The sequence below is a fragment of the Haliaeetus leucocephalus genome, unplaced genomic scaffold (assembly GCF_000737465.1).
Source record: "Haliaeetus leucocephalus isolate CR32 unplaced genomic scaffold, Haliaeetus_leucocephalus-4.0 Scaffold284, whole genome shotgun sequence".
Taxonomy (NCBI): Eukaryota; Metazoa; Chordata; class Aves; order Accipitriformes; family Accipitridae; genus Haliaeetus; species Haliaeetus leucocephalus.
Genome location: NW_010972720.1, coordinates 738965 through 763342, shown reverse-complemented (window position 1 = coordinate 763342; position 24378 = coordinate 738965). Strand labels below are relative to the sequence as shown.

Genomic DNA, 24378 nt, shown 5'->3' with positions numbered 1-24378 from the left:
GGGGGGGGGGGGGAGAAGCGCTGCCTCAGGTACTCCCGAAAACACAGCCGGAGCCAGCCTTTGTGTATAGGCAACAGCGCTACGGCAGGGCCTCGGTGTGCTTCTGCTGGGGGAGACGCGCTGGAGGGCAAGGAAAGTTATTTTTAGAAAGCATAAGGTTGGTGGCTTTTTAAAGCAGCCTTGCTCGACAGATCATTTTTAATAGCTGCCAGCACATGCATGTCGCTGTGGTTGCTAGAGGATTATTTTCTGCGAATTCAGTAGAAGCACACTCGGAAGTGGTAGTCAAAGTGACAGGGTCTCTGTGCCCTTCATTTTATTCCTGTGCTTTCCTTCCTTTTGAAGAAGATAGCTTTCCTGTGAGAGCAGGCCTTGAGGCCTCCCACGGGACTGCAGTTCATTATCCACTGAATCTCTATCAGCACCAAGGAAAAAAGGGGGAAAACACTCATCTGAAGCATTTTGAAAGACATTCTTAGTTATCCTTTCTAAAAAAAAAAACACCACACCCCACACACAAACAAAAAAACACCACGCATCTAACTTGACAAGTGTTGTGACTCATAATGATGGCTTGCAATCATTAAAGCACTTTAAATGCAATACTTAATACAGCTAAATAAAGCTGGATTCTCATTTAAAAAAGAGCTGATGGTTGTTTAAGGTCTGTCAGATCTCCAGATTTGTAATCTGCCTTTAAAGCTCCACAGCTGGCAGTAAAGGGAGGGGAAAAGGGCTTTTTCCTGTTCACTGGCACACCAACAAATTCTCCAGACCAAAGCTGTACTGCTATTTGTGTTTACCAGAACAGCAGCATCTGGCCTAGTCTTGCTGTGCCAGTACCTGTGAGTATGAAGCAGAAACCTTTTCCCTTAGTTCAAAAAGGAAAAGAAATGCCAGCACTGATTTTAACATGAGTAAGTTGACATTTAATTTATGGTAGAGCACATCTATGGAGATGAATTGGAAGCATCAATTGTGGGAGATGCACATACCAAAAGCACTGGGGTTCCTATTTGCTTTTCTAGTTTCATATTCAATTAATTGCTCTTTCTCTACAGATATGAATTACTCTCGGTTCATCACCACTGTGAGTGCAGCAAGAAAAGCATCTCCAATAAGACTTCTGAGTGAGTATATGCTCGTTCTCTGGAAGGGTATCATTCTACATTCTGGACTTCACTGGGGTATCATGGCTAAAGACTTGAAAGGTCTTGAAAGAAAACTGCTGTAAGCTGACAAGCAAGGCCAGTTAACTGCTTTGACTTTTGTGAAGTTGAAATGCCAAGCAGGTATAAAGAAGAATGAAGTGAATAGCCATTTCAGAAACCCATCCAGACAGAAGAAATTGTATTGTCACTTCAACAGGTGTCCGAAAAGTCTCTGCTACTGCTTCTGAAGCAGGGCTTTTGGCACAGTTTGCTACTGAATTTACGCTGGTTGTCCAGGAACAAGCTACTGCTAATGACTTGAAATTCAGTTCCAGCATGTTTCTTTTCACCTAGCTCTCCTGTATCCTGTTAATGTCCTCAAATTCCTCACCGCCCCCACCCCCTCAGTGTTGCTACACTTTCCTTTTCTATATTACACTATCTTTAGGCTACCATGTTACAGTTTTCTGTGTGACAGATAGAAAAGGTTAACTGCCTACTTGTTTACTGAATTGAAACCTACAGGGACCTGACAGAATGAGAGCATGAGACATACATCACTAGTTAAGCCTTCAGGGGTCAATTTAATCTCTTGGTAAAGGGTTAGCATTTGCTGTTCAGCTTAAAATGCTTCATACAGGTACAGCTAAGTCAACTAATTCACTCTAGTCAATCTCTATACTTTTTCAAGTGATACACTGATAAGCATCATAACACAAATAAAGTAGCACAGCTTGTGCAGAAAGACACATTAAGGCTGCAGTTTTGATGACAAAGTAAATATCTCTTTACCAGACCAAAAGTCACATACATGACCCATGTTGCTGAACTGATAAGAATTAACTCCCCATGCTCAAGTTCGCTAATAAATAGCGGAGAATAAACTCAATAACCGGAGGCTTTATGCCAGATCTGGTGTCATCTGTCCTCTCATATCTGATATAAAACTGTCAAGCCAGCACAAGTGCCATATTGTAAGCTCTTAGATTTAATGCAATCAAGTGCCCTTGCTGGATTAAGGTCCAGTCTGCACTGCATAGATTGGATCTGAATGATTGTGAAACTATGATTTTAAAGCACAAGTTGTTAACATTTTCTTCATACTGAATTATTTACACAGTGCCTCTGCCACCAAAGCTGGGCTGCTAGAACCATTCCCATTCCCTTATGGAAAAGCTATAATCATACATGTAACTACTAGTGTCACTGCAGTACTGCCACATCAGCTAAAGTGAGACTGAAGAAAAACCAAAGCAAATCATTCCAAGTCATTCTAAATAGAAGATCATTAAGGTGAAGCTTAAAAGACATCAGTCACACAAAAAGTTTTTATAATAGTAGAACAGTCCAGATAAAAAACAGCTATTTATGATTTATTTTAACAAAGATGATTTTTTTGGTTTCGTCTGTCCCACCCATGTCTCCCTCCCTGCCCCCCCAACGCCTATTTAATCCAAGAAGAAGGGTGAGTTTAAAAAGAATTATCATACTTTTTGAATTCGTGACAGTTAAAAAAATAAAGTGAAAAATGGGACAAACTTGACTGAAGAACATGATCAGTGTTACAATAATTGAATTGTAACCAAGGTCTTTTCCTTTCACTCTAGCTGAACTGATGCAGAAGTCTCCTCCATCTCTCATCTCTCTGGCTGGAGGGGCACCAAACCCTAACGTTTTTCCATTTAAGAGGGCTACTGTTGCCATTGGACATGGAACTGCTGTCGAGATTGGGGAAGATCTGATGAAGAGAGCTCTCCAGTACTCAGCCTCAGCAGGGTATCTGTCACAGCTGCTTGCACTTCAAGATACCAGAATCAAAGGATCATAAAATCCTTTATTATTGCATTAATTCACCTGTTTGTAAAACCTGTTTTACAAAAACCAGGTTTAAATTCTTTCAATTTGCCTCACTATTTACATTTCAGTTTAAGTGGAAAGTTTTGAGCAGATGAGTAATTAAAAAAAAACCCTAATACTAGTAATTCTCAAGCCAGAGCATCTCCTGGCTATTAGTATTTGAGAATCCAGACTCCCAGATCACTAGGAGGAATCATTTTGTGTTTTGCAATAAGATACTCATTAAAAGATACTGCATTGCAATACATAGTTTCCACATTCTGGAGCATTTGTTTTGCTTTCATTTGATACTATATATTAAAGTCAATATGTACTACTTGTGGTAGTTGGAGGTATTTATAGTATTGTCATCTTTAGTACAAAAATTGCATATCATTAAGTTACTTCAGCACTCATGTGAACTCCCCAGCAGACAGCACTGAGTCAGGCTTGTGACAGGTTTGCAAAAATATTTAGGTACCTAGAGGCACACAGGCCATTAATCAGTGAAGTTAAGACTTTTCTTAATATTTAAATGAACGCAGCCATTTGTGAACATCCTACAAGATCTTAAGACATATTTTTTAAAAAAATCTGTTACAGAAATCCTTATTATCTGCAGCCTGTTACTAGCAGTACTGCAAGCTTTGTCACATTGCCACATTTGAGTATGGAAAGATCACTCCTAAGAGTGGATATTGTTCAGCCTCCACCCCTATTCCATCCTTGGCAAATCATTACCACCCAGATTTCAGTATGATAAATTGGTGTATGGACCACAGATGCCCATCTCTTCTGCCTTTCCATAAGAAACATTTATATCATTTTCATCATTTGATAAAGCAGTCATAAAAATCAGCATCTTAAGTGTATCTGTGACAGTTGACATCCTACTCAGGACTGTGTGCTAGATTTGGTAGTGATTTAGAGGAACAGCCTAGCTTCAGCCTTTATAAGATGTTAGACACACCTTATTTTATTCATGTTTCAGGATTCCAGAGCTGTTGTCTTGGCTAAAGGATTTCCAGCGGAATCTACATAATCCCCCCACAGCCAATTATAGTCCTGAGCAAGGACAAATGGAAGTGTGTGTCACAACCGGCAGCCAGGAAGGCTTGTGTAAAGTAAGACCAAAAGCTTCATATGTTAAAAGCATTTCTTTCAGAGTGATGTTTTTTCCATAAGTTCAGTTATACTCAGCATTAAGTGCTAGTGTATAACTAGATGCAGGGTACATCTCACGGTATTATCAATACGAGATAACAGAACTGAAATGAAACTGGTGTGGCAGTCTGATCTGTCAGGACTGCATGAATGTTCAAGTAAACCAAAGAGCCTGTCAGAAAATACGCTATAAGGTAACATTTCATGTTACAGAAGTAGTGTAGTAATAAGTACATAGATGCATTATTTGCTTTACCATAACTCAATTCTAATTATGTTAGGCTTCCTTAAATAGTTACCCTTTCCAGTCCACTCTCACTGCTTAGTTGATCCTTTCTGTAACTGAAACACTGTTTCTATTGTACAAGAGCACTGTCTTTCCATTTCAAATTGGTATTCTCTAGATGATTGCCTAGCTTCATTTGGCTCTCAAACAGATTTTTCATCTGTTCCTTGCTTTTCTCACAGACAGCATAATTAAGTGGTTAGGGAATTATTAATATCTAATCAAGATTTTTAATTCCACTGTCAGAAGTATGAAGCATATGCACAAGAATGGCACAATCTTTCTAAAATAGACTTTTCTTTTACAGGTGTTTGAAATGCTCATTAATCCTGGTGACAACATCCTTTTGGATGCACCTACATACTCTGGGACACTAGCAGCTGTAAGTATTCTTTAGCTAGAAAATATTGTGAATGCTGTATTTGAAGTAAGCGGCAATTTAGTAGCTGATCTGCAGGCTTATATACACTGTATTTACTGTAAAAACCTATCTAAGAATCAAGTTTAGTGTTAGTCCAGTTCATAAATATAAATTCATAGAAGCTTTTATACTAAAAGTTCTGTAAAAGCTATTCCCAGGACAGAAGTTCCTCTTCCAAATCCTAGTTCATTCAAGGGCTAAAGTCACATTTAAAACTGGAAAGAAAGCCATCACAACCTAGTCAGGTTGAAGCAAATTTATAACAAGTCGGTATATTAACATGTCAGCACATTCACCTGAGGTATTTCATGGTCTGATTACACTGTAGCTATAAATACTATAAAATTGGAATAGGCCTGAAACATTCATATATGAGTATGAAGATGTGAATTAGTAAGAACTACACAAAAATAGCAAAGTTTACTTCTGAAAAATAGCTTAATCACTATGTAAATAAATGTCAACTCAAAATGCATGAGAACTGTTAAGAAGGGTTAAAATAGGTAATACACCACAATTTCAGCCTAGTCTCCCCTTGCATCAAAAGGAATTTTGTTACTGTTTGCTGTGCTAAGTTTGAATATATCTTGTCTAATCAAATATACTTCTAGGAATATATTTGACATTGCAGCAACTTGCATTTTTACTTAAAAATGCAGAGCACTACATGGTACAAATTGAAATTCCTCAGAGGGGAGACAGCATGCTTTTTTGTTGGTATTTTACCTATATTTTTTCATACTGCTGTCAACATGTCATTGCAGTAGCACCATTTCATTCCCCTTTGTATTGCTGAATATATCTATTGAGAACAGATTCTTTGCCCTTTGTCAGTGAAGAGTAGCTTATAGTTCTGGCACTTCCACTGAAGTAGAATGTAAATTGTCAGGAGGAAATGAAAGTGCCATGAACTTACTATCTGTGGTGAGAGCATAAGAAATCCTCAGAGAACACAGTTCAAATTCACAAAACCCCCTTCTGCCTGCAAAACTATGTGATTTCCTAGAGAAGAGCAGCAATTGGACATAGGAGGTACCCATTTCTTCTCAGCTGGCTTAACAGGGCAAATAAAGTGTAATGTGTTAAGTTTGACAAGCTCCACAGCAAATTCAGGCAAACTTTCTTTTGAATAATGAGCAAATGGAGTTTGAGATAGCTATAAAGTCAGAAAGACTTTGTGTCAATGAAATTTTACAATGCCAGTGACAAAAGGAAGACCTTTGAATTATGGGATTATGACAGTTTTGTTCCTCCTATCAACAGCTGAGACCTTTGGGTTGTAACATAATTAATGTTCCTAGTGACCAACATGGCATTATTCCAAAAGCTCTAAAAGAAATTCTTTCTACTTGGAGCTCAGAAGATGTAAAAAATCATAGCCACCACCTCCCCAAATTCCTGTACACTATTCCGAATGGCTGCAACCCAACTGGAAACTCTTTGACCACAGAGCGCAAGAAGGAGATTTACCAGGTACGTAGCTGGTGTATCTTGTAGGTGGAAATGGATAAATGTCAGTCTTGTTTCAGTTGAGGATACCCCATGTGTGGTATTTGGGCCCATTATTGGTCCAGTAGAGATTCCTCCTAGAACTTGTTTCTAGCAGAAACTCTTTCATGACAACTCTTCAGAGGTGGACTATGCATTAGATAAATTGTTTTTGCAATAGTAGCCTATTGCTGGCTGATACCTTTGCCATGGGCTTCAAACTGGACTTAGTGCAAGTTTTCTGCACAGTTTGAACACTACATGGAACAGACCTTCAGTTATATGCATGTGTCCTTGTACTGCAGGTACCATGTTTACTCTTATAATTGCTTGATGTCTAAATCGGGCATTTGAAAGCTTCTCTTGACAGGGCCTTGTATATAGCGAATGAGCAATCCATAAGATCATAACATGGTCCTGGTAATAGGCCCAAGGTACAGGAAGAACTGAATTTACAGTGTCTTTACATTTTAACAAATCTTTACTTTTTATTTATTTCTTTAGCTTGCAAGAAAATATGATTTCCTCATAATAGAAGATGATCCTTACTACTTTCTTCAGTTTGAAAAGGTAATTTGTCTTCCATACTCCTTAGTAACACCTTCTTTTCTGGTCCAGGAGAGAACTAAGATTTGAGCCATGGATCTTCCTGCATGCTCCTTCTTCATGTCCTGCCAAGGTAGCTATAGGCCTCACAGTCTATACTACTTTCAGTTGTTGTCCCCTTTGTGGCATTTTATTGCATCAGTCCTGTCCTGAATCAGTGGTTCAAATGCCTCAAGCCTTATACAGGAGAGAATTTCCTTCAGTAGTCAGAAAATGGCAAAGGCTTTGCCTCCAGAGCAAAACAAGTATGCCACTGAAGCAGCACATGAAAATAGCAGCCTCAATGTTTCTTTCAACCCAGGCTCTTCTTTCATTCAGTGGAAGACTGCCTACTCCCAATCTACTATATCCCAATTTTTACCCCTTTGCCTTTTAGACAACCTGAGGGAGTTCTCCCAGATACCACAGGAAGTAGTATTGGATAGGCAGCTTCCCTCCTTCATATAAATTTTCCCCAAATGGGTAACAATCAAGTGTTGACCCATCTTCACACATGGATCTACGGTTGCACAGTCTGCAAAAGTACCTAATTTCAGGAATAAAAGCTGGTCTTATAAAGCAATAGAACATTGGTAGAAGCCAAAGTTCAATATTTTCTACTTTGAAACATGTTTTTATGGGAGGAAGCAATAAAACTGCTTCACTTATTGAATAGCATTGTGTAGCTTTGTTAGAGAGTGTAAGGGGAGAAGGTGTAAAAGCAGAATTCTTGATAACAAAAAAGTGCGCTGAACTCAGATCATCAAAATTTGGTCATATCTTCTGATTTCCCTTTTTTAAGATAAAGCCAAAAGTTACAGGTCCCCATCTTAGAAATTACAGTTTCTGTTTACTCCATAAAAAAAATCATAGCAGAGAAATCATTATTTCTCTCTCCTACTTATGGCATCATACCACAACTTGAACTGAACACTTGTATGGTGAACAGTGGGCTAAGCATCAAAAAATAACAAGGCTGATTTCTTGATGACTTTCATAGAACATTGTGATCACATCTCAGACAGCTAGCCTGAACAATCACTTGTCAGCAAGTTACTACATTTCTTCCTTGGAATGCACATCTGTAAAATATTTACTATCAAAATATTTCTTTAGGAAATTAATTATGTCTTCATAGTAAAGAAAATAATTCCATCGTAATCCTTACTAGCACCTTGAATGTTATTTTTTATTTTTCTTCCAAGCCTTGGGCTCCAACTTTCCTCTCAATGGATGTGGATGGCCGAGTTATCAGGACTGACTCTTTCTCTAAAATTCTCTCATCTGGGTAAGGCCAGCTTCAGACTGCTCAGCATTGCCTGTTCAGTTAAGGCACAAGACTAATACTTCATACAAAATGATCAGACATGTCATAGTGTTTTTTCATCTAATACCTGTCCATTTCTGGAATGTACTTTTGGATCCACAGCTTTTCTCAGTCCACTCACTTCTCATGTCATCTCTTGGCAGTCATGTAACTCCAGATTCCGTTTCTCTTCTGATACTGATAGTTAAGCCACTCTCCCCAGGCAGCCCATTCTTGCAGACACCAGCTAGGCAGACAGGTGCTGGATTCCAGCTCTGTCCCTGGAACTCCTAGGAACTTTTCTCTCTTTTTCCATTTCTCCTTCTATATCTTACCATTCCTGCAGACTCCCTGGACTTTAATACAGAAGAGGAATGATGGCATCATTCTCCAAAAACTATTCATAGGGTTATACTGATCTCTCATCTTCTAGCCCTACAGTTCTTTCAGGTTGTTTCCACCTGCCTGAAAAGCTAAACTGGCTGTTTTCCATTTCCCACAAGTCAACATACTTGATTTTTAACTTGCTTTTGTTTATTATCCTAATAGATATATGAAAGTAATATGAATTCTGCACTGGCAGCTAGTGGATTATAACCCCATTCCTGAGAAAGTGAGGAGACATGCTAAGTTTGATTGCACTTTCAGAAGTGACACAGCAAAAAGGCATGATGCAATTTCATCTTTGTCAAAGATGCATATGAGCTTACTGGTTCTATTTTTCTTCAAAGAAAAACTTCAGCCAATCTATAAAGATGGGTTATAAGAATTGAAGCATGAATAAGAATCTAGTTTATCAGTCTAAATTCCATTTATTCTGCTATACTGAAAGGGAGTGAAAGAGTAAAGCTGTTTGCCACTTCTCATCTGTTTTTCATAAAGCCTGAGCATTCATGATTTTTCATTATGTGAAAACCTATCTTTTTCTTCCCTATGATTCATGTAATCTTTATGGTTGCAGAGGAAGGCTTACAAATGTGGGATATGTCCTGAAGTCTCAGAACCAAGCTGCTACTCTAAGCGTTAAAAACCCTTAAATGTTTTTATGAGTCGAGTATCAAAGTCATTAAATAAATTGCATAAGCCTGGGGCTTAGGGCAGTATTAAGATATAAATAAACTTAAATGCATAGAAGATCCTTACAATGTCAATGAAATGGTTACACATTTTCCCAGTTAAACTACAACTTACACAAAGTATTAGCACATTGCATTTCTGTAGTAACTTTTTTCTTTTTTTTTTAGGTTAAGAATAGGTTTTCTGACAGGTCCCAAGCCTCTTATTGACAGAGTTATTCTACACATTCAGGTTTCAACAATGCACACCAGCACTTTCACACAGGCAAGTACCAAACTGCCAACTGAATTGTATTTAGAAAAGTTAACATATTCCAATTCATAAGAAACCACAAACGAACAGCTTTGCACTTTTGCAGTTGCTGTGCACTTTTGTAGTTTTGTTTATAATAAGCACATACACAGTCAATTCTGCCAAAGGAGAGACCACCATAGAAATTACAGCCAGAGCTAGAGGGTGTCTCAGTGCATGGAAAGCACAGCTAATATGCCCTTAACCCTCAGATTTCACAAATCAAGATTTAAAATACTTTATATCTCTTGCCAGTAGATTCACTTGAAAAACCTCGATGTAAAGCATACATTGGAAGAAGCACTTAGTTTTTTTCTGTTTCTCATTCTACTTTGCAATTAGAACAATACTGGCAGCCCACAAAGACATTACAAAGCAGGCTGCCAACTACAGCCCCTTTATGGTTAGTAATAAGGAAAGGAGTCATTGAGCACATCTAAATATGGCTTCCATCTTCCAGCTCCATTAATTTGTCATAGAGGCAGTATTAAAGCAGAGAGGCTGATATGGGCAGGAAGGTAAAGCAATATACATTGCCTTCCTCTTTCTCCCTGATTACTATATTTAGCTCTGCATCCATTTTTGCCTCCCCCCACCCCAACTTCCAAACATGGCCATGATCCTTGGAGACATCAGTAACATGGACTACAATGGCCTGTTGCTGTTGCCACCTCTGTTTATAAAGGGCTCCAAGAGACCCCACATGCAATTTCTTGCCTGTGTGGAATTTTGGATAATGCATCAGGCTATATATCTTTTGATGTCTGCGGAAGAGTGCAGTTTAAAATATGGTATTGATGATGTGTTTTATTTCTTCAGATTATGATATCACAGCTGCTTCAGCAATGGGGAGAAAAGGGTTTCTTGGAGCATATAGACAGGTAGGGTCATGTCATATGCGAAATCCCATCATCTGTCATTCTGCTTCTTGTTACCTACATAAAACATTCTTCGCGGTAACCGGGTCAGAGGAGGTGCACCAGTATTAGGCCAAATGGGTAAGCCAGGTCACCAAGACTGACAGTATTCACACAAGAGTCCTGAAGGAGCTTAGTGCGAAGTTACAGACATGCCGGTCAGGGCATGTAACCTACCACTACAGACCGACAATCTGCCAGTACACTGGCACATTCATTACGCAGCTCCTATCTGAAGGGAACTCGGGAGGATCCTGGGACCTCCATGTCAGTAAATAAAGTTTTCAACCCTGTGAAAGTGGTAGGGTCTATAGCAAAGGCTAAGATCACTGAGCATGTATCTATTGAGAAGAAGTCAGCATAGCTTCTGTAAAGGGAGTTCGTGTCTCACTAACTCAGTGGGGACTGACCCTCTAACATCCTTAATCTAATGATTGTGGATGCTGATAGAAAGACCTACAGAGAGCAGTGAGGTTCACCTACACTCACTAAACATTGCCATGATCACCATTCTTAGAGACAGAGCACTGGGTTAAGGTCTAACTCAGCAAGGCATTTCTTACATACTGACTGACACACATTTGTTTTTCATTTATTATGCTGGAGGAGCATAGTTCTCTGAGTATCCATGCTTCATTTCAGATGCAGTTAGAACCCCAAGCTTCCTACCTCGGGGGAGTGTGCCACACCGTAGAGGCATGTAACAGGAGTGTGGGCAAAGCGTGGAGAAGGTTCTTACGTTCACTGTAACAGCCACTTCTGTCCCCTGAGCACCTGCCTGTTGTCCATACTGTAAACACTAGCATTAAAAAAAAAACAAAGCAGACGCACCAGCCGTAGCGTTGCCTTCTTTTAAGAATTAGGAGCATAAAGATAGGTTTTGTAGGGAAACTTGGACCACACTTTAGCTCAACTTTCAGCAGTTCAAAAAATATACTCTAAATGCATCTCTTCACTTACCTTCTTCTTGTAGGCTAAAAGGCATCCTTGCTCAAGCCAGAAAGCTGTTCTTCCTCTCAAACTAATGAAAATAGCACTGCAGTAGGGTAACTGCAATACTTTATAACCTTCTAGACTCAGTTGCCAGGTGACTTACTGATGAGGCCCAACAGCTGACTGCAATCTGTTCCAGGTGATATCATTTGGACAAGGATGACTTGTTAGATCATGCTTTTGAGTAGGAGCTAGCCTGTTGTTTGGAGCAACTACATTTTTGTGGTAGTCTTGTCTTACTTATAATTTCATTCCAGCGTGAAAGTAAAATGATAACAGAAAGGCAACTTGCAACAGAATTTGGGATATGGTAAAAACTGCATAATTGAGATTTACCATTTCATGCAGAATGTAGCAATTAGTATAGGCTGAGTCCCAAAACTATATAAGCCTTTGGTAGTGTCACTGTTTTTCTATCAGGTGTAATAAAATACATCCAGAAATCAAAGCTATTGGGTCAGAGAGTACAAAAAAAAATCTAAATGTAAAATCATGCAAAGTACTAGGTATGTTTTCTCTGCAGAGAAGGGAGCACATTTGCATCTGATTTATGAACTCTTTATCAGGCATTTCTCTTGTACCTCCCATTGCATAGCTGTCTCATTTTATGTCAACAAAAGCCGCTGCACAAGACTTATCCATGTTGAAACTTGGGTTAGGGTAATTTTCCCTAGTAAGAGATTGAATCATTTGGTAGTTTTACTTAAAGCGTGAAGGTGATAGGGGATAGAAAAGGGGAAGCTGTCGAATAGTCATGACAGGTTTATCCTATGATTTGCTTTTTACCTTGTGAAATACTATTTCCATGTGTGCATATTACACAAATTCAACCCAAATGCACAAATACTGAGGCTGTGCTTTTGCATACGTATAAGTCCTTTTCTTCAGTATGCCTGTTATGTGCAGTAAATATTGCTAACAGGACTTGTGTCCACTGATATAATAGACAGAATGGATGTAATATGTAAAGAGTTTCCTTGACATATGTAAAGCTTAAGAAGCAGCCACACAAGCACTTCCTATGTCTGGTTGATCAGTGCTTTGTTGCAGACATGGTGAAGCATTCAAGACTTCTCTGATACATACACAAAATTTTATACACACAGTATGCTGTATTGTGCCCATTTAGGATATATGCTTACGTTTCCATTAAATGTGCACTTAGGTTGTTGAAATAGAAAAGCTTTGTTTCTGCCTTTGGAAACAAATGGACTCTGAAGTGCTATGGGAACATGACTTTGAACTGATAATTTACTTTCAGAGTGGTGGAGTTCTACAGGACCCAGAGGGATGCAATGCTCATTGCTGCTGACAAGTGGTTGAAAGGTCAGTGAGTACAACACAGCTAATTACTTAAATTTTTTTCTAGCTATTTATCATCTTTGTGTTCAAGAAAAATCACTGAAGTTCATCTCTTGACTGAAGTGACAGATAAACACTATAAGCAAATTAATGACATTAAATATTAAGCTTGGGACAAATTATCTAGTGCTGCTTTTTTTCATACTTTTCTGGTGGGACAATGAGGTGGTGATGAGAAAAAAGCTCACCACATTACTGTATGAAGCAGTTTTATAAAGAGCATATATTTCACTCCACTATGTCCTAAGATTTTTTATGTTTAAAATCTGTCTTTAAAATCTCTGTCTGAAATAGCCAGATTCAGTAGCCTTAATTTAAAAGAAGATATAAACGATTGATATAGCAGTACCGATAATCATTTATTTGTCCGAAATCAATTTCAAATGTTCTCTTTTGTGGTTAGTCACGGAGCATAGAAAGAATTTGATCAACGATAATGCAATTACGGTTAGTGACTCACTCCTTTTAGTTAGTCTAAGTGGAATCAGCAATAACTGCTTAAGAACTGCCCACCTACCTTAGAGGATACTTCCATGGGACATGGGTACTTGGGCACCACACAATCATTAATGTACTTATTTTTGCTAATTCCAGGTTTTTAGATTTGAAGTATTTCTTTTTCTACATAGCTCTGAACAACCTTGGGTTGTTGACCTAGGTAGGTCCTCTTTGTCTCAATTCCCCAAGTATCAAACCAGTGTAATAGCAGTGGGCTACCTTAAAGTGTATTGTGAGAATATACTTATGTAAAAGACTACAGGGTCTTCATGTTTTCTAGTAATAGGAGCCATAATATTATGGAAGACAGACCTTTATTTTGTCAATATGTAATGTTTAAATACACCAAGGAATAGCTGGAGAAGATGTCAAGTCAAATAAATAGTTTCTTCAAAAATATGTCCAAAACCAGATAAAGAATTCTAGGTAAACAAAAGGTATACAGTAAGTTTGCAAGTGTAATTTAAGACATAAATCCTCTCTAAGCCTTCCCATCTGCCTCATAACTCCTAGGCTCTCCTTTTCTTTGGGGAAGAATCTGTAATCATTGTAACTTAAAGGAAAACCAGTTTGCGCTTTGCTGTGCTTTAAATTGTATTGATAGTCAATGTGATGTTAAGAGAAACTTCATCAGAAAAATTATTTTAGGTTACTTGATCTGAAAGTAATCAACAAGTATAGTTTGTTAATGGTTGGGATTTCTGTAATTCAGAGCAATCACATTCACAAAAAAGCATTGAGGATACTAGCACAAGTGCAGTAAGCCCACACAGATTTGGTTAGGAGTACTTTAAATTTGGGAAGTGGCATCCTGGCTCTGTGGCCTACATTCCCTTTGAGTTCATTGGAGCAACAAATCTACAACATCGCTAAATCTATGATGTATCGGTTAAAGGTAAAGCAGAAGTTTCTTTCTTGATTCCTTTCTGTTTTTTCTCTCTCCAGACTTGGCAGAATGGTACCCCCCTGCTGCTGGCATGTTCTTATGGATCAAAATTAAGGGTGTTTCCGATACACAGCAGCTGATCATGGAAAAAGCTTTGCAGAAAGAAGTATGACCTATGGTTTAAGAGCTTATGATGTTAAAATGAAATGAGGGAAGGATAAAATAAATTTATGGTATCTATCCGCACATATGAACACACATTAAAAAGCAGGGGAACTTGCTGTGCATCATCATTAAGTCTGCAAGTCAGGCATTGTTGCACAGTGACTCATTAATAAAATATTTTCATGTCTGTACTCAGTTGTTGATATTTAATCAGCTTACTTAAATTTAAACCATTATAATATATAGTACAATGTCATGTATACAGCATATATATGTATCTATATGAATGATGGCTGTCCACTATAGCTTTTTAATAACAGAAATTAAGTGTGGTTTTATTTCTACAGTTTATAAGAGCGAGCACTGTGTAGTCAGTAAACTACATCCCGCCTCACTGGTGCTTCTAAACATTGTGATGATAAGCCAGACCTGGTAACCCACCAGCCTAGGTGACCAAAATCTGAGAGCCCCTTATTTTGTTATGAAAAGATTCCAGGTTGCATATTTTTGGCTTCTCATTTTGAAGAGAAGAAATATATTACACCATGTTCTGATACCAGTGTTTCAGCAGTGAGCCTTCTCAAATGTAATTTAACATAATGTAGAAGTGGTGATAACTGGGTGCTAATCAATTTTTCTTAGGTGTTACTGGTTCCTGGAGGAGCATTCAATATTGATAGTTCAGAGCCTAGTTCTTATGTCAGAGCCTCCTTCTCTCTGTCTTCTCCAGGCCAGATGGATCTGGTAAGTGAGATTTTTTTTTTCTACATTCTTATCAAGACAGTTTCTCACATAATAATGCTCCCTTATTTTTACTTACTTTGGTGATTAAGCAGTACTTTTGAAGCAGTATTAGCTGTTTATTAGGCAAGGTACTCATATCCAAATGACCTGAAAGGTACCAAATTTTTAGGACTACTTAAAATTTTTCTGTGTATCTCATACATGTAGAGTCTCACATTTAATCCTCCCAGACATCATTCATAAAGGCTTTACTGAAGTCAGAGGAAGTGTTGATATTTGTTTTAGTATTAGCAGGCATCACATATCTTTTGTTTTTCAGACTTTCCATTCCTGAGATTGAATTACCTGTTTTCTTCCGCGCGCGTGTGTGTGTGTGTTGTCAATCCCTTATAAGAAAGAATAATGGTTTTCTTCCATGCAATTGACATATATGTTGTATTTAATTTCTCAGGAACTAATCTTCTATGTATTTTAGGAAATTTTGGATGCTATTTGGCTGTATCTGTAAAATCAGTGGGAAGAAAGATAAGAGACATTTATTTGTGCAGATTTAATACTTGTTTGATTCAGGTCCTTGAAACAGTTCAATATTTGTAGTTGTACTTTCATTCAGTTGTGAAGGTGTGTAAGAGATAAGTGCTTCTATTGCCTTTCTATTTCTTCTTCTGTATTTCTTCTATTTCTTCCTTCTCCTTTGTAAAAGTAATTCATAACCATACTATTGACAGTCAAACTGTATCTTTTATATGCTTCTCCACTCAACTGTTCTTCCTTTTCTTTCACCCTTGCAGCCTCTAGGCCCTTATATTAAGTTAAAAGAGATACTATTCCAGAAGATCACTAGTAGTATTAAAAGTACAATTGTTTAGTTGCATCTGAACTCCGAATAACCTTTGAAAATCAATATATATATTTTTCTGTTTCAGAAAACTCTGCCTTGTATTTTCTGTCAGAGAAGTGGAAGCTTTGTCCAGTCAAAGCCCATACATGTTGTTATAAAAGGAAAACAGAGAATATCAGCAGAATTTTGCAGTATAAAATACTGAGTTTGTATATGGTTAGGGTAGTTTTAGTAGCCTTACAGGTTTGGTATGCTGCCTATTTAAGTAATGCTGGAATATAAATGTGAACCATATTTGTGTCATTTCAGGCCTTCAAGAGACTGGCTGACCTTATAAAAGAAGCTTTGTGAAAAAGCTAAATAGAGCTCTTGCAGCAATCAAAGTCATCTCCAGAAAATATTTGTTAACATTTGGATTTCATCAGAACACTTTAAAAGCAAGCACAATACAGTGGATGTTTCCTTAGATCGTTTCAGCTAAAAAAGCAAAAAATGAAAGAGTGAAAAACGATTTGCTTAATTTTTTTTGACAGGACATTGCATTGCTAAATTTATTCCAATTCAGAAACATTTAAAATACTCAAAACCAAAATGTTCTGTTTCCTGTCAAATCCATGGTTTTATTAGATTTTAATTGATTTTCGTTGTGGCTTTTGTTTTCCATTTGGGTTGGGAAACAGGGAAATCTGTTACTTGGGAAGTTGCACCTGAGGTGGTCTTAGCCACTGTTACTTAAACCCAACTGATACATTCCTCCAACACCTTATGTTGGAATTGGTTTTGTGTGTCGCTTTCCTTCTTGTCCTGCTGTGTGGCATCTGGTTTTGAAGATGTGAAGACCAGTATTTAATTCTGCTACAGTTTTGTCAGATAAAACTGATGTAAGGATGCTAAAAAATTGAAATTGATCCAGCAAAATTAGGCTGTGATTACAAATAAAACTATTTGGCCTAAGGTCCCTTGCAATTTGCATGGGTTTTGCAGCTCGTTCTCTAATTTGTAAGAGGTTTTCTGATTGCTGCCTTCCACTTCAGTCTGTGAATAATTACTCTGTACCTGTGTTAGAACATCTCTGGTTTGCAAAGGCATGTGAATGTGCTAATAGGGCTGCCCTCTGCTCTTAGCTAATCAGTCAGACGTGTTTGTGAACGGAGAGCATAAGTAACTGAACAGGGGACATCGTGGAATGGACAATACCCTGACACTGCCAGATGTACAAAGCAAGCAAAATGAAAAAATAAAGAAATGTTTTGATCTCTAATCCCTTGGTCATTATCATCCAAACATTTGATACTTGGCAACATATACAAAACCTTCAGAAAGTTTTAACTGTACAGATTCTCCAGGGCTTCCCATTTTGCTTAGTAACTTAAGTTTTATTTACTGTTTGGATGAAAGTGCTGTGGTTTTCCATCAATAGCAGATGGTTGTTTCTTTATGTGCAAGTGTTCAGAAATTCAAAGTAAAAATATGTGTTCAAGGATCCAGCCAATCCTTCAGCAGCTCAGGTAACCCAACCAAGTAAGGGTCAGGCACAGCCTTGCTTAATTGGAAGTTTCACTAGAGTCCTGGTTTTAGTACCAACAATAATTTTCATCCCCTCTTTTCCCTGTAGTCGTAAGTAGCATGTGTTATAACAAACTAGTACAGACGTGTGCCTTTCCCAGCATCTCTCCTATCATCAGGATCATTCCAGTGCCTTCAGCCCAGCATCACTTTTTATCTCTATCTCAAGCCTGTTAATTTAGTCACACATCCAAGCCATCTCTGCACTTTGCAGCTTCTTCAGCAGCATATCTAAACTCAATCCAAATATCAAACCCTGTTCCCGGATTACTGCGACTTTTAGTCCAGTTGCAGACTAATTTTCTCCAATTTGATATCGGCACATGACGCCTTTCCTCTCAGACCCATTCAAAGTACTCGGTATGGTCCCAACTTGTCTGTCGCTCCTGCCCTCCTTCTGCAAACATGGGGCTGGGTCTGTTGTCCCACCACGCCTCATCTGCAACCCACCCCCCATCTCCAGGTTCCCCTCTGATCCTCCCTGTCAGCAGCAGGAGCAGGGCTGCCGCCGGTGGGCAGGCGGGCAAGCTGGTGCAGTAGATGAGGTCAGCCCCGCCATGGCGTCGGGCTGGGCTTGGGCAGCCAGGACGCACACAGTGACATAGCGCAGGGAGAGCCTGCAGTCCCAAAGCTGCTCTCGGGGCGCCAGCGCTGGCTTTGAAGACAAACGTATCCCTTTTTACACTGATGGTGCTAATGGGGGGCCCAAACTAGCGGTGCCTTCTGTGCAGTGCTGCCTAACGGCAAGTTTTCACGTTTCAAGTCCATTTGTTAACCACGTGTAGAAATTTTGAAAGCTCTGACTTTGCTATCAGTAAGGCAATTTTTATCTTCGGTTCCATTTAGAAAATCATTTTATACAACAGAACGAACTGATGTGTGTTTAATTAAAACAGAGGAATAAATTTAAACATTATTTAAGACTGGTGTTAGTTCTCAGGCAAATGCTATTGTCATCGTCAGATACTTTTGTCATATTGTCATTCAGTCAGACCTGAATTAGAAAAATGTAATCAAAATATCATTATTAAGCAACTTTATATTGTTGTGTTGAATAATACACCTCTTAATTTTCAGAGATCTGAATGTTAATTTAGTTGAATGTAAGCAAAATGCAATTCAATTTGCTACACATTAGATGCTTTTGCTATCAGCTAATTTGAGAGAGTTTGGTTTTTTTCCCTGACTGTGGTGAAGCATCTAAAATTACATTAACATCCTGAGCAATGCAGATTGAACAATGGCAGTGAAATCTTATATGCACATAGTGTTTCCCTGAACCTCTTAAAGCACAGTTTCTGGTCTCCCGGGAGAGAGCATTCGCTGTGATTAAATGTTGCTGGAGGAAGCCGCTTAGAGACAAAAGGAAAAGGGTGGGCAACAGGTTCACACAGAAAGAAATGATGTGGCAAATGAAAGTTTTCGTTTTCTCTTTGTTTTGTCCATCCAAGAGCAAATAATGTCTCTCATTCACAGCTGGGTTTAAGCCATCTGATGTAAGTGACACACTCTACCACACTGGGGAAGAGAGGATACAGAGGAAGGAGAGGGCTCGGTGTGGGAAGCGCATCCTCTGATGCTACCTAGGTATGGGCAGTTGTGAAACTTACAGCAGTGCTGTAGAGAGCTGCCTGACCTGCGGGCAGCTCCAGGAAGGCTGGCTCTCCAGACTTATTTCTGAGTGGGCAATTACCTGCCCATTCTCTTGTTCCTACACTTCGGTTCCACTGGATTTTCAGGCTTTTGACAGATGAAAAACGTGGAGAAATTCTGGACAAATGGCCACTGTATGACCCAAACAATTCTGCTGTACAAGGGACATAAATCTCAACCCACCCGACGCACAACATGTGTGCATGTGTTGTTCCAGACATTTAGACTCGTGCGATGCATCCCACCTCTGCTTTGCGAGCAAGGGGGAGTGGTTCTTCCCTGGGAGAATGGAAGTATTAACTGTAACAACTGCAACATAATTCCTGAACTTCTGCATAAAATACATTTACAAATTTTAGGTTCACACAGGTCATTGATCTGAAGGAAAATATCCCCCTTTACTTTCAAATGAGAGCCCTTCAGCACAGCTGTGATTAATGAGTAATTGAGAAAAAAAATATTTTTATGGGGAATTCATTAGAAGAGAGAATGTATGTGTGTATACGACAGTTCTTATGTTAAACTGTGAGTGTGCAGAGAATTATTTCATCTAATTGAATGTCAGTCCCTGAGCATCAGTGGTGGTGTCCAAGAATTTATAGAGCTTTTGTGGAAAACAGTTTAGTTTGGGGGGATTGTCCCCTAAATCCTGATTGCAAGTTTCATTTTAAACTTCATCCTTTAAAAATCGTTTGCTCTGTGTGGAACCTTGTATTTTAAAACCTTGTGGCTTACAGATCTGCAGTACTTTCAGTTCTGCCTTTGCAATCTGGATTGTGATACACTGGGACAAATATTTAAAAGAACTCCATTGAGCTGTACTGGTGCATGCCCTAATCTGTCTTGTTTTCTTTATTATTTAATAACAGTTTTTGAGCAGTCCACTGTAGGCTGTGTCTTAGATGGGAACAGAACAATTGCAGTGTTTGAACCATAATCATTCTGAATGAAAAGCACTCTGCGAATACAAAGAAACATACATTTTCATTCTTCTAACGTTGCTACGAGGAATGCCAGTACCTCACTTCTCTCATAATGGCTGTGGAAGCTATTGTGTAACCCTGCAAAGCTCAGATATCACCATGGAAGAAGGATAAGGGTCTTTCTGATTCTTTACAAGAATGGATATCCAGAAATATGTTAACAAATCTGACTGCTGCTAGAAGATTCCCTGCTAGCTCTACAGAATTTGGAGAATAGCTTCAAAATTATATTTTCTTTTTATTTTCAACTTATATTAAATCATATCTGGATGGATATAGCAAGTGAATATGCTGTGATGTGACCTGGAAAAAATTAACACGAAGGTATTTCTGTTCCTTGATTTACAGAGAACTTTGAACTTTCTCTAAGTTTGGCTACTAATGAACTTTGAACCTAAAAGGTTCAAAAAATTAAAAATATTTTTCTGCACTTTCCTCAGAAAAATCAGGCATTAACAGAGGTAGAATACCATTGGCCTGGCCCAGGATTTTGGCTCCTGCTTATTATATGCTGGAATTTCTAACCAGATCCAGCTTGAGACACCACGCCAGCGCTAAAACCCTCCTGGTATCCAGGTGCACTAGCAGACTGGAAACTCGATCTTGTCAGCGCACCTCACTGCCAGCCTGTAGCCACCAAGGACATGGTGGAGCATCTGTGTGGCTCCATCATACTGGAATAAGCACCAGAGATGATGTGGCACATCCTGAATTAGTGGTGGGCAACAGCACTAAAGAAAGGACAAGGTCACAGCTTTTGTACACTGCACATTTCAGCATGTGAATGCACACCAGATCAGCAGAACCCTGGAGGAGCAACCACTGCAGTGTCTCTTTTAGGAAGGAGAATGTAACCATCTGTGTAAAGCCAGAATCCAAGAATATAAAAACAAACTATTGTTATTGCAGAAGTGTTTTCTTTTTTCAGCTTGTTACATCATTTGAATCGGAAATCTGCTTATTTGTGTCATCAGCCTGAATTATCACCAGTTTATCTGCATATAAAAACACTTTGGGAAAAACCTATCCATGTTGGCGCCTAAGAGAATACCCAGTTTAACTGATAGAACATTTGCTTTTCTATTGTTATTTAGCCATGAAAATTTAGCAGAAGGTAGAACACCTCTTGCTATGAAACTGATAGCAAAGTTTGATTTTAGCAGTCGTGAACATGGCTTGTTTGCCTCCATTTTGTAGCCACCAGAATGCAGGAACAATTTGAAACACTGAACTTCTTCTTTTTTTTTTTTTTTTTTTACATTTCTCTTTTGTTTAATGTCTTTAAATTAAAATTTATATTGCATCTAGTGAAAGCCGATATTAAACAAAATTTAACTGGGCAAACTAACTCCCTATAGTACTGCTAGTTATGTGTATAAAGTTGCACTAGTGCTAGCCTAGTTATTGCAGGAGTTTTTGGAGTTACATCTGTATTGATGACTTCTGTTTCTGTTTTTCTGGGATAAAGAAGTTTTTCTGACAAGATCAATTTATTTTATTGCCTTATATGGAATCCTCTTTCAATTAGACAATGTATAATTTAATACACTGTCTCCCTGTCTGCGTCTCCCCCAAAACAATAAAGAGGAGGGATGGAAACACCAGGTCAGTTTTCTTGGTGGACTATGTAAAATACTGTTGTCAACACAATTCCAAGAATTTGGAAGACATTACTTAATAAGCAAATAAGCTAGTTCCTGCATCTCTGAGGAAGACTGAGAAGAGTTACTGTCTTAGTATGGGCATAGCCAGTTAAACTGTAAACGTTTTAGGCACCCCACAAACATGAAAGGAAACAGCAAAAAGCCCTTTAGAAATACCTAAGAAAGGAAATACTTAATCACATACTGAAACCAAAAGAGAACAGCCTTGATTCTTACAGATGCATTATTCAGTATTCGATTTTTTCATACCTTTTCCACTTCAAGTATTTAACCCACACTTTTGCATCTCAGTGCACTTTTTTTTTCATCTGGACTTCTTTGTTCAGCTCTTTTCATGGAGGTCTCTAATCTTTCCCTCCACAGGCCCCCCAGGTAACGTATTTTTTTCAATAATCAAGGCCAATTATTTTCCTACAGTTGTCACCATTTTGTTTATCTTTTATTAATTTGATGACCAAGTATGCTATTACCTTATTGTCTGCATTTGTTGTAGGTCACATCAGACATAATGCCATCCATAATTAATCTCTGGCTGGTGGCAAGTATGACCCAAACACTTTCTCATTTAAAGCAGCCAGCATCACTATAGGAGACCAGCACTGAATTTAGAGAGATGTACCTCAGAAGGGTAACTATCAGGAATATAATACAGCCTATATCTTCAAGTAACAGCAGTTACACTAAATGAATAAAAGTGTTATTTGTTTCTACTTCCTAATTGGCATAATAAAATGTTTCCCTTTTTTTATCTTTTTTATTCCTTTTTATTTAGTTATTGTTACTTCTTACCAGCCAGACATACAAATTAGGAACTAGTCATATTTATCAGGAAACTGACTACTTTGTGTTACTCAGTTTAAACTTTTCTATTGGATACCTTCAGGAACTCCTTATTTTTACTCTCAAGATGAATTAGGTTACTCAGCAATAGTATTTTTACGAAGCCTATTACAATGGCAATCTTCTACGGCCACGTTTAATTCGCTCCCTAGCAATTCTGCAATAACCCTTAGATGTTAAATTAGTTTCCACATAATAGATGACCAGAGAGGACTTCTAGAAAGCAACATGCACTGATAATTCAGGGGTTGAACTCTGTGGATATCAGTCATGTTTGCAAGTGGTGTTTGCTGCAAACAAGAATCCCAGTGATTCATGAGTTTCAAAGCCAGAGGAAATCATCATCAGCTTTATAATGAAGGCTATGCATTTTCGTTATCTCTGAGAAAGATAGCCTATCTTGGTTTTAAGGCTTACCATGATGGAAAACCCACCAGAATAATCTATGGGATGAAAGAGCCCTCCATTACAGGGCATTCTCTCTAGTCATGTCACTTGTATGAATTCAACTAATTCCTAAAGCCAAAAGTAAGGGATAAAAACGATCTATTTCAGAAGTCTGGAGCTGCTTTCCTAATTAATGAGTTTTCAAAGACTCTCCGTAGTCTCCTCAAAACCTATCCTAAGCAGGGAAACATGAAATTTCCCTTTTAGACAGGAAGGTTTTGTGAAGTAGATAAGAGAGCAGGTGGGAAATACACCAATGGAGATAGATAGTTTCTATACTGGCAAATCATCATTTGCTGTCTGGTGTCAGAAATAAGGAAATCACATTCAAGCCTTTTATGATTATTACATTATCATAAACCACATAGACATCTGATGTCAGTAGCATTTTATTTAAAAAGGCCATTGGATATGCCTGGTTTGCATCCTGGCAGGTTAGGCCTTGGGCTATTTTGTAAAAGTGGCATTCAGAAAAATGATTTGGAATTCCTTAGCTGTGGTACCAAAGCCATGAAGGTGGGATGGGGTAAAAAGTTCCTACGATCCTCTGTTTTTAAAAGTAAAACTGATTTTCAGAGTAAGTAAAGTAGGGAGTTGAAGTCCTACTGGTTATGTTTGTAAATTAGACTCCCGAATGACCAAGTTAGTTTTTAAAATGGTACTAAAATTCCTAAGACAATTACATGGTTTTGATGTCCTCTTTAATGAAATCCCGTATAAAAGTTTCATGACTCAGAATTGTAAGGGCAAGAGGAAATCTTAGCCACTTTCTTGTGAGCTTCCTGGATGAAATGTTGCAACACCATGACCACATGCACACCCACACATTGCCTCGGAGGTCTAATAACAGTGGAAAAGATCTTTGCAAACAGCTTAGTAGCATGCTCCTACCCTTCTCTCACTGTTCAAAATAAAGTATTGGTGATGCTCAGGACAAATGAAGTGAGAAAAGTCCGGTGATAACAGACAAGAAGAAATGTTCCCCAAAGCCACATACAAATTGTTGAGAGAGACTGACTCTGTTAGAGACGTTTCTAATACTCATTCACAGTGCTAAGCACACTTTCTGATTGTGAAATGGCCTTCTTTCTCAAGGGACAAAAATTTTTTATTTCTCTAAAGTTTATTTATATATTAAGAATTATAAACATCAGGCCGAAATAATCATATATGACTGTGTAACTACTGACACTTCGAAGAATCTCATCGAAAAT

The 24378-nt window shown here is 38.4% G+C and overlaps 1 protein-coding gene across 2 annotated transcripts; it reads left to right on the top strand.

The window, feature by feature from the left end:
* The first annotated feature begins 1063 nt into the window (after positions 1–1063).
* On the top strand, positions 1064–16622 carry AADAT (aminoadipate aminotransferase). Of its 2 annotated transcripts, none has more exons than XM_010569956.1 (13): positions 1064–1130; positions 2759–2927; positions 3979–4111; positions 4745–4819; positions 6122–6331; positions 6851–6916; positions 8137–8219; positions 9482–9578; positions 10425–10486; positions 12777–12841; positions 14321–14427; positions 15069–15170; positions 16321–16622. In XM_010569956.1, the coding sequence occupies exons 1-13, from the start codon at positions 1064–1066 to the stop codon at positions 16360–16362; spliced, it is 1278 nt and encodes a 425-aa protein (XP_010568258.1). In that variant the 3' UTR covers positions 16363–16622. The 2 variants fall into 2 exon arrangements, with proteins under 2 accessions (XP_010568258.1, XP_010568257.1); XM_010569955.1 differs by having other exon boundaries at positions 1064–1157.
* Positions 16623–24378: the final 7756 nt, after the last annotated feature.